The sequence below is a fragment of the Larimichthys crocea genome, unplaced genomic scaffold (genome assembly GCF_000972845.2).
Source record: "Larimichthys crocea isolate SSNF unplaced genomic scaffold, L_crocea_2.0 scaffold143, whole genome shotgun sequence".
NCBI lineage: Eukaryota > Metazoa > Chordata > Actinopteri > Sciaenidae > Larimichthys > Larimichthys crocea.
In genome coordinates, this window is record NW_020851961.1 from 206,908 (window position 1) to 217,092 (window position 10,185).

The 10,185-nt window shown below is 48.9% G+C and overlaps 2 protein-coding genes across 2 annotated transcripts; both read right to left on the minus strand.

Annotated features, from left to right (window-relative positions):
- Nucleotides 1-1,046: 1,046 nt before the first annotated feature.
- On the minus strand, nt 1,047-5,916 carry apmap (adipocyte plasma membrane associated protein). Its single transcript, XM_027275518.1, is given in 9 exon segments — nt 1,047-2,000; nt 2,100-2,292; nt 2,380-2,514; nt 2,635-2,809; nt 2,975-3,091; nt 3,909-3,995; nt 4,539-4,654; nt 5,190-5,306; nt 5,642-5,916. Coding segments are annotated over 9 exon segments (1,242 nt in total). The 5' UTR covers nt 5,734-5,916; the 3' UTR covers nt 1,047-1,790.
- Nucleotides 5,917-7,260: 1,344 nt separating this feature from the next.
- LOC104934709 (zinc finger protein 665-like) lies at nt 7,261-10,032 on the minus strand. The gene is made up of 3 exons (XM_027275507.1): nt 9,992-10,032; nt 9,596-9,743; nt 7,261-9,145 (listed from the first exon to the last, which is right to left on the minus strand). Exon 3 carries the CDS (start codon nt 9,039-9,041, stop codon nt 7,545-7,547), a length of 1,497 nt encoding a protein of 498 aa, XP_027131308.1. The 5' UTR covers nt 9,042-9,145; nt 9,596-9,743; nt 9,992-10,032; the 3' UTR covers nt 7,261-7,544.
- Between the last annotated feature and the right edge of the window lie 153 nt (nt 10,033-10,185).

Consider the following 10,185-nt stretch of genomic DNA (forward strand, 5'->3'; position numbering starts at 1 on the left):
AGTAGTATATTGGTAGTATAGCAGTAGAATAGTAGTAGTATATTGGTAGTATAGCAGTAGAATAGTAGTAGTATATTGGTAGTATAGCAGTAGAATAGTAGTAGTATATTGGTAGTATAGCAGTAGAATAGTAGTAGTATATTGGTAGTATAGCAGTAGAATAGTAGTAGTATATTGGTAGTATAGCAGTAGAATAGTAGTAGTATATTGGTAGTATAGCAGTAGAATAGTAGTAGTATATTGGTAGTATAGCAGTAGAATAGTAGTAGTATATAGTAACTTGTTGAGTTTTACCCGAGCAGATCGCCGGCAGCAGAATCAGCAGCAGCAGATAAACCTTCATCTTCGTGTTCGTCAGTCGATGGGACAAGCAGCAAGAAGTGAGACGACCACGACTTTTATCCTGTTGTCACACACACACACACACACAAACACAAACACACACACACACACACACACACACACACACACAGGTGAACGAACAGATAACAGACCAGAACAAACTGAACTGAACTCAGCCGCTGATGTCGCAGCTTGTTTGTGTTTTAACTCTGAGCACACTCAGAACAGTCCGAGTTCGTTTACATTGAGCCAGTGTTTCTGCTGAGTCATGACTCTGCATCACGTGTGAGGATCGTCCGGGTGTTTCTGCTGAGCCATGGTGAGCGGTCGATGATTGGCTGACCGTCTTGCACTTTGGACACTGAAGTTCAAACAAACATGTGTCCGACACAGGCGGCGCTGATCCGAAGCAGCTGATGTCTGCGCTGTCAGGCGTTGGTTGAATGTAACATTGTTCAAAAACGTCCATGTTCAGATTCGAAGACAGTTCATCTGCGGCGTACACAGCGTCTACGTCTCTCTGACAGACGATGGTTCAATATTGACACTTCACTCGTACAACAGACACAAATAAAAATGATTTTAAAAAAATTAATGATTTATTCCGAATAATTAATAAATTTGAACTTTGAACCCTGAAGTGCAGCTTGGTTCTTAGTAAACGTTACAAACTTCATCAGAAACACAAAGACACTCACACTTTGTTCATTTAGTTTTTTTATTCCAAACGAAGCTGAAACACGTTAAAACAAAAACAGATTCCATCTGCTGTCACGGTAAAAATCTTCAGATCAGAAAGATCGTCACAGTCTCACGTTAGCATGCTGACAGTAACATGCTAACACCGCGGATCAGCCAATCAGACGCAGGTATTCAGCTAGCTAACGTGTTAAAGTGAAAACAGCAGCTAGTAGCAATGCTAACCCAGACAAGCTAGCTGTGGAGGTAACGACAAAACATTAAAACAACGTTAGCATGACGCTACTGCTAAGCAAGCTAGCTAGTGAGCTCTACAAGGAGCTAACCCAATTAGCTTTAGCTAGCTGGTAAGCTAATTTCAGAGCTGGGTCTAGTTTAAATCTTTTGTGCTCATCAGAACCTGAGAAACAAACAAACTGTGAAACGTTCCCAGCCGAACATCAAACTGAAGAAACAAGTCAACACGAGTCATCGATGAACCGCTGGGCGCTTCTCGTTCAGCATCTGCTCGTTTGCTCTGATTAGGTCGGTGAGCTCATGATGAAAACGGTCGTTAGCTGCAGCTTTGATCAGACAGCAGAGGTTCGATACCCGGCCCGCGGTGGCTCGTGATGCACGTCAAACAGAACAAACATTTTAAAGTCGCCAGCTACAATAAATCTGACAAACCGCCTGTGACGGTTTTTGGTGCGTCGTGACATCACTGTTACGGACAGACGCCATGTCTCACAAAGAGAAGTCTGTCGTCATCAGATCTTACGCAGGTCGAGTTTGGCGATGTACGGTGAGCGGAAGGAGCCCAGGTACAGGTTCCCATCATACTCGTGGACCTCGCTGACGTAGGCGGCCACCAGGCCATTTGGGTCATGGAAGCTCCGAGTGCAGACGCCGCCGTCATGAAGCTCCGCCACGAGGCTGTACCGAGGGACGAACTTCATCAGGATCTCCTGACTGAAGATCTGCAGACAACAGAGGACAGGGAGTAAAGTACCGTTAGCCGTTATCGTCTCAATGTGGACCACCTGGACCCAGACCTGGACCCGTTCTGTCTGTATTACCTTGAAGATGACTTTCTTGATCCAGGGTCTCTGGGACAGGAAGTCCAGCATGGAGAATCCGGGGTTAGGCCGCACTGCAGACATGGCCACCCAGTAACCTCCGCTGGAGCTCGGGCGGATGTTGTCGGGAAACCCGGGCAGGTTGTCTATGAAGGTGTCCATCCCGCCTTTGTTCAGCCCAGCAACGTGGACCCTGAACCAGAACCAGACACAGATGGGTCAGAGACCTGGACTAGTCTGACGTACGGCTGCGGTCGTACAGGTGAGTCAGGTGTGTTACCTGCGGATCCGGGCCATCGTGGTCTCGGCCACAAGCACCGACTCCTCGTCCGGCAGCAGCTGGATCCCATTTGGAAAGCGAAGGTTCTCCATCACCACCGTCAGCTCTCTGGTCTCTGTGTCGTACTCCAACACTCTGATGGCAGGAAACACAGGGCTTTTATTGTGAAACAGGAAGTGCTGACTCACTGACAGCAGCTTGACGTAGGCCCGGCGCCCCAGCGGCGTTTACGGTGAATAACGCGCTCCATCGTACCGTCCGTCAGCTGTGGCCTCCATGATGAGGTGCATGTAGTCTCTGCGCTGCCACCTGCTGCTGGAATCAGTGAAGTACACCTTCTTTCCATCCTGAGTCACCGCCAGGTCGTTGATGAACGACAACTTCCTGCCAGCGACCACCTGACCGCCCAACACCAACCTGATCGCCTCACCTGCACAGAAACAGCAAACACTGAGACGGTGAAGGCAGCACGTGAAGTCACAGCAGAACACCTGAGAGTCCATCAGACCCAGAACCTGTGCTGGGACTGACTCACCTGTGCTGGGACTGACTCACCTGTGCTGGGACTGACTCACCTGTGCTGGGACTGACTCACCTGTGGTGGGGTTGACCTCGAACAAACCCAGGTAGGCGTCGGCCACAAACAGAGTCCCGTTGGGTCCGACTCTGATCCCTAACGGTCTCCCACAGGTGGACTCGTCGTCTCTGGAACCTGAATAACCAAAACTTTACTTTAATTAAGCTGAAGCTCGTTAGTGTTCCTAAACGAAGGATTCAGGAAGTTGTACGTGTCACTTCCTCCTCCCCCTACTTATCATCATCAGTGTTTCCTGTTTAAAGCCCGCCACAATAAAGTTCATTTAAAGCCTCAGTGAGTCCGGCTGAACGTTATGACACACCTGCTGAGTGTCTTCACTTCCTGTTTCACAATCAAAGCGAACAGTTGTGTTTGTGTGTGTCTGTGTGTTTGTGTGTGTGTGTCTGTGTGTTTGTGTGTGTGTGTGTGTGTGTGTGTGTTTGTGTCTGTGTGTGCGTGTGTCTGTGTGTGTGTGTTTGTGTCTGTGTGTGCGTGTCTGTGTGTTTGTGTGTGTGTGTGTGTCTGTGTGTTTGTGTGTGTGTGTGTGTTTGTGTCTGTGTGCGTGTGTGTGTGCGTGTCTGTGTGTGTTTGTGTCTGTGTGTGTGTGTGTGTGTGTTTGTGTCTGTGTGTGTGTGTGTGCGTGTGTGTGTGTGTGTGTGTGTGTGTGTGTGTGTGTTTGTGTGTGTGTGTGTGTGTGTGTGTGTGTGTGTGTGTGTGTGTGTTGTTGTCTGGTGTGCGTGTGTGTGTGTGTGTGTGCGCGTGTGTTTGTGTCTGTGTGTGCGTGTCTGTGTGTGTTTGTGTCTGTGTGTGTGTGTGTGTTTCATGTTGAAACATGCAGATGAACAAACAGAATGTTGAAATGTTGAAGTGTGAGCAGGTCAGAGTTAAACTTGAACGGACTCTAACTAAACCTGACGTTAAACGTAGTTAAACTGACTCTAACTCACCACACGGCATTTTTCCGAGTCTCGTCACGTGTGAATCCTTCGACCAATCAGCTTCACGATCTTCCCGTCAGCTGTTCCAGCAAACAAAACATCTGCAGACAGAGAGGACAAAAACATGTCAGTGATCAGCACTCAACATCTGACCTCAACCAAACCAAACAGAACTGAACTTTAAACCTGACCTAAACTTTAAACGTGATCTAAACTTTAAACCTGACTTAAACCTGACCTAAACTTTAAACCTGACCTCAACTTTAAACGTGATCTAAACTTTAAACGTGATCTAAACTTTAAACCTGACCTAAACTTTAAACCTGACCTAAACACTACTTAAACCTGAACTTAAACCTGACCTAAACTTTTACAACCTGACCTAAACTTTAACGATATTAACGTGACGAACCGCGACTTAACCTGACCTAAACTTTAAACCTGACCTAAACTTTAAACCTGACTTAAACCTGATCTAAACTTTAAACCTGATCTAAACTTTAAACCTGACTTAAACCTGATCTAAACTTTAAACCTGATCTAAACTTTAAACCTGATCTAAACTTTAAACCTGACTTAAACCTGATCTAAACCTTAAACCTGACTTAAACCTGATCTAAACTTTAAACCTGACCTAAACTGACCTCCGATGTTGGCGATGGACTCTGGTCCGTGGATCTGGTCTTCAAACAGTCTCTGAGCCTCTCGGAGCTTCAGGTTTGACTCCCAGCAGCCCTTCATCACCGGAGGCTCCTTCAGACTGCAGAACATTAAACAAACGTTAAACAAACATTAAACAAACATTAAACAAACATTAAACAAACCTTAAACGTTAAACAAACGTTAAAACATTAAATAACATTAAACAAACGTTAAACAAACATTAAATAAACCTTAAACGTTAAATAAACATTAAACAAACGTTAAACAAACTAAATAAACATTAAACAAACGTTAAACAAACATTAACTGATGCAGGTTTCTGATGTGTAAACAGAGCAAGGTTGTTTTAATGTCTGTGTACCTGTCTGTGTACCTGTCTGTGTACCTGTGTACCTGTATACCTGTCTGTGTACCTGTGTACCTGTCTGTGTACCTGTATACCTGTCTGTGTACCTGTGTACCTGTACACCTGTCTGTGTACCTGTACACCTGTCTGTGTACTTGTCTGTGTACCTGTACACCTGTCCGTGTACCTGTCTGTGTACCTGTACACCTGTCTGTGTACCTGTACACCTGTCTGTGTACCTGCACACCTGTCTGTGTACCTGTACACCTGTCCGTGTCCGGCTCACCTGAACACTTCGGGCTGGATGGGCGACTCGATGATGAGGATGATGACGAGCAGAGGAAGAACCAGGAACCCGCCCAGAGAGAGCAGAGTCACCTGGAACACCTTCCCACTGTAAGTCCTGACAGGAAACACACACAGGAAGTCCGTATATGGTCACCCCGGTCCCTCATGGTTCTCATGTCTCAGGTAAGGCCTAACAGGTAACATCTCTATGACGTAATATTTTAAACAAACGTTGTTCAGAATCATGCGTCCACTTCCTGTTATTGATCAGCTGATCAGTTACCGGTTAATTAATAAAGACACTTCCGGCCACCTGATCAATAGTCGATCAGAGTGTTTACAGTAACGACGTCACGTTACGTTACGTTACGTCACGTTACATCACGGTTTAAGTTACTCCTTAGTGTCCAGCCCGCGTGTGGCTAACGGAGCGGTCGGTTCGGTTCTTACCCGGGTCCCAAGGTTCGGTGCTCAGGCACATCGTCAGTGATCACCTGCGCCCTGTGGACCCGCCGGAATCGGAGCCCCTCCGTCTCATTCATGCTGGACTCAGTTAACCCGGCTCAGCTCGGCTCGGCTCGGCTCGGTTCGGTTGTCCTGGAGCTGGAACGGGTCGCTGTGCTGTGGTTTAACCCGGGTGCAGAGCAAGTAAACCGGGAGAAGAGCACCGACACATCCCGGTCCACCGAGCGGCTAGTGACGACTGACAGCTTCCGGGCTGTCCTTTCAAAATAAAACGATTCTCTTAAAGAGGAAAAAAAATAAAAACATCTTTTAAGCTTTAAAAGGACAATAAAGATAATAACTAATAATTATTATTATATAAAATATAATTCTAGTTCGAAAAAATAATTCTGAAAAGATTCAAAATACTTTTAATTGTTAAAGTAACTTTTTACAGAAGCGTTATTGTTGGTAACACTGACCTCACACTGAACACCATGTGTCCAGGTGTGTGCTCCTTCAGGAGGCGTGGCCACCATCGGCCCTGCCCTTGGAGACCTGGAGGATCCTGATTGGAGTGCACCTGTCCTGATCAACCAATCCCCAGCTTCCAGTCTGATGCTCGTTAAAATCACCTGCCAGTCGGGCAGGTTGTGTTTGTGTTTCCTCTGTGTGAGCGTTAACCAGCATGTTACCTTACCACAGTTACCTCACAGATACTTATGTCACCTCATAGTTACCTCACAGTTACTACAGTTACCTCACAGTTACTACTTAGTTACCTCACAGTTACTACTTAGTTACCTCACAGTTACCTCACAGATACTTATGTCACCTCATAGTTACTACAGTTACCTCACAGTTACCTCACAGTTACCTCACAGATACTTATGTCACCTCATAGTTACCTCACAGTTACTACTTAGTTACCTCACAGTTACCTCACAGTTACTACTTAGTTACCTCACAGTTATCTCACAGATACTTATGTCACCTCATAGTTACTACAGTTACCTCACAGATACTTATGTCACCTCATAGTTACCTCACAGTTACTACTTAGTCACCTCATAGTTACCTCACAGATACTACTTAGTTACCTCACAGTTACCTCACATATACTTATGTCACCTCATAGTTACCTCGCAGTTACTACTTAGTTACCTCACAGTTACTTATGTCACCTCATAGTTACCTCACAGTTACTTATGTCACCTCATAGTTACCTCACAGTTACTACTTAGTTACCTCACAGTTACTTATGTCACCTCATAGTTACCTAACAGTTACTTATGTCACCTCATAGTTACCTCACAGTTACTTATGTCACCTCATAGTTACTACAGTTACCTCACAGTTACTACTTAGTTACCTCACAGATACTTATGTCACCTCATAGTTACTACAGTTACCTCACAGTTACTACTTAGTTACCTCACAGTTACCTCAGAGATACTTATGTCACCTCATAGTTACCTCACAGTTACTACTTAGTTACCTCACAGTTACTACTTAGTTACCTCATAGTTACCTCACAGTTACCTCACAGTTACCTCATACTTACCTCACAGTTACCTCACAGTTACCTCATAGTTACCTCACAGTTACCTCACAGTTACCTCACCGTTACCTTAGTTACCTCACAGTTACCTCATAGTTACCTCACAGTTACCTCACAGTTACTACTTAGTTACCTCATAGTTACCTCACAGTTACCTCATAGTTACCTCACAGTTACCTCACAGTTACTACTTAGTTACCTCACAGTTACTAGTTAATAAATGAAGACATGTTGTCGTTGCCATGGGATCAAATTGACCTGCTTTCAAACTTTATTGATTTCAGAGTCACAACATTTGTATTTACATCTCAGTGGCCTCACTTCCTGTTTCCTGTCCGCAGCTTCCTGTCAGGTGGGCACACACCTGTGCTCTCGGAGGCTCCTGGTGGAGGTGAAACAGCGTCTGCAGGTGGAGCAGCTGAACGGCTTCAGCCCGCTGTGAACCAGCTGATGCGTCTTCAGGTTGTTCTTCTGACTGAAGCTCCGCCCACAGACGCCACACTGGAACGGCTTCTCGCCGCTGTGGACGCGCTTGTGCCGGACGAGATTCTGTGACACGCTGAAACTCTTCCCGCAAACCTCGCACACGTACGGCTTCTCGCCGCTGTGCGTGCGCTCGTGTAGCTTGGCGCTCGCCTGCGTGGAGAACGTCTTCTGACAGCGAGCGCAGCTGAACGGCTTCCCCTCCGAATGGCTGCGGCGGTGCATCTTCAGGTAGCTCGGCGAGCTGTAGCTGCGGCCGCACACATCGCACGAGAGCGCCTTGGTGGCGCCGTGCAGCTGCAGGTGCGTCTTCAGGCTGTGGGCGGAGCTGAAGCTTTTCCCACACTCATTGCAGGTGTGAGCGTTCTGCCCGCCGTGCGTCAGCTGGTGGCGCTTCAGCGACGAGGATGAGGAGAAGGTTTTCTCGCACTCGCCGCAGGCGAACGGTTTGACGCCGGCGTGGCTGCGCTCGTGCGCCTGCAGCGCCATGCTCTGCCTGAAGCCCTTCCCACAGCTGTTGCAGATGAACGCCCACTCGCCACTGTGCACGCCATGGTGCGCCTTCAGGTGCGCCGCCTGCGTAAAGCAGCGGTCACACACGTCGCAGGTGAATGCCCGGCGGCCCGAGTGGACGAGGCGGTGGCGGCGCAGGTTGGCGGACACGCTGAAGCTCTTTCCGCAGGTGTCGCAGCTGAACGCCTTCTCTCCGGTGTGGACGCGACGGTGCACCGTCAGGCTGCTCCGGCTGGAGAACGAGTTCCCGCACTGCTCGCACGTGTGAGGCCGCTCACCACTGTGCGTCCTCAGGTGAGCCGTGAGGCCGCTGCGCTGGCTGAACGCCTTCCTGCAGACACCGCAGGTGAACGGCCTCAGGCCACGGTGGACGGTCAGCGTGTGGACGTGAACGTTGCGCCGTGTGGTGAAGCCTTTGTGACACGTGGGACAGGTGAAGGGTTTGATGTGCAGGTGGACTCGGCGGTGTGCCGACAGGTAGCTGAGTTTGGAGAACTCCTTCCCGCACTCTGCGCACCTGAATGCCTCGTCTGTCCTCAGACAGCTCAGTCTGTGACCTCGAAGGCAGCACCTTGCCGCCAGCGTCTTGCCGCAGGCTGAGCATGTGAGCGGCCGCCGCCGGCCAGAAGCCTGGTGCGTCCTCAGGTGGCTGTGTGTGGCGAACAGCTTCCCGCAGTGCGAGCAGCGGTGCGCACGCTGGCCGCCGTGCACGGTCAGCTGGTGGATGCGCACGCTGCTGCGGGTGGAGAACGCCTTCCCACAGGTGGAGCAGGTGAAGGGCCGCTCGCCACTGTGCACGCGTAGGTGAGCGTTCAGGTTGGTCCGTCTGGAAAAGATGCTGCCACACATGCTGCAGCTGAAGCTCCGCCCACAACCCACTGAAGGAGTCTGCACTGATTGGCTGGTTTCTCCTGTAGGAGTGTCTGATTGGCTGGTTTCACCTGTAGGAGCATGTGATTGGCTGGTTTTACCTGTAGGAGCGTCTGATTGGCTGGTTTGTCCTGTAGGAGCATCTGATTGGCTGGTTTCTCCTGTAGGAGCGTCTGATTGGCTGGTTTCACCTGTAGGAGCATGTGATTGGCTGGTTTCACCCGTAGGAGCGTCTGATTGGCTGGTTTCTCCTGTAGGAGCATGTGATTGGCTGGTTTCTCCTGTAGGAGCATGTGATTGGCTGGTTTCACCTGTAGGAGCATGTGATTGGCTGGTTTCTCCTGTAGGAGCATGTGATTGGCTGGTTTCTCCTGTAGGAGCATGTGATTGGCTGGTTTCTCCTGTAGGAGCATGTGATTGGCTGGTTTCTCCTGTAGGAGCATGTGATTGGCTGGTTTCACCTGTAGGAGCATGTGATTGGCTGGTTTCTCCTGTAGGAGCGTCTGATTGGCTGGTTTCTCCTGTAGGAGCATGTGATTGGTTGTTCAGCTCCACCTGAGCGCCTCCTTTAGCTGCAGAGGACGAACCAGGATGCCATGAGGCTCCTCCCACCTCCTGCAGCCTCCTCAGCTCCTGAAGGAGGTCAGCACAGAGCCTCCGGACGACGGCGAGGAGCTCCTCCTACAACACACAGACACGCTGCTGTTAGCTCAGTTCGTCAGCTTGGCAGTGAGTCACTGCCAAGCTGACGAACTGAGTGTTTGTACCAACAGGTGTTATTAGAGGAGGTAACCAGGCTCAGCAGCCTCTACAGACATGATGGCAGAGGAGCAGAGAGTGAAGAGGACGCTGACGGAGGAAGCTAAGAAGAGAAAAGGAGAGAGTGAGCGAGCAAGAAGCCGCCGGACAAGAGTAAATGTGGGACTGACTTTTAGTGGTTGGTGAGAGCTTGGTGAAATAAAAGGCTGAAAGACAGACGGCGAGCTGGGCTGACTGCTGCTGGACTAGGCAGTGAGATCAGCTGCTGCTGGGTCTGGTTCTGGTTCTGTACTGACTGCTGCTGGACTAGGCAGTAGGACTGGTAAACTAATATTCGAATTTCGAATATTGGCTGACTGCTGTA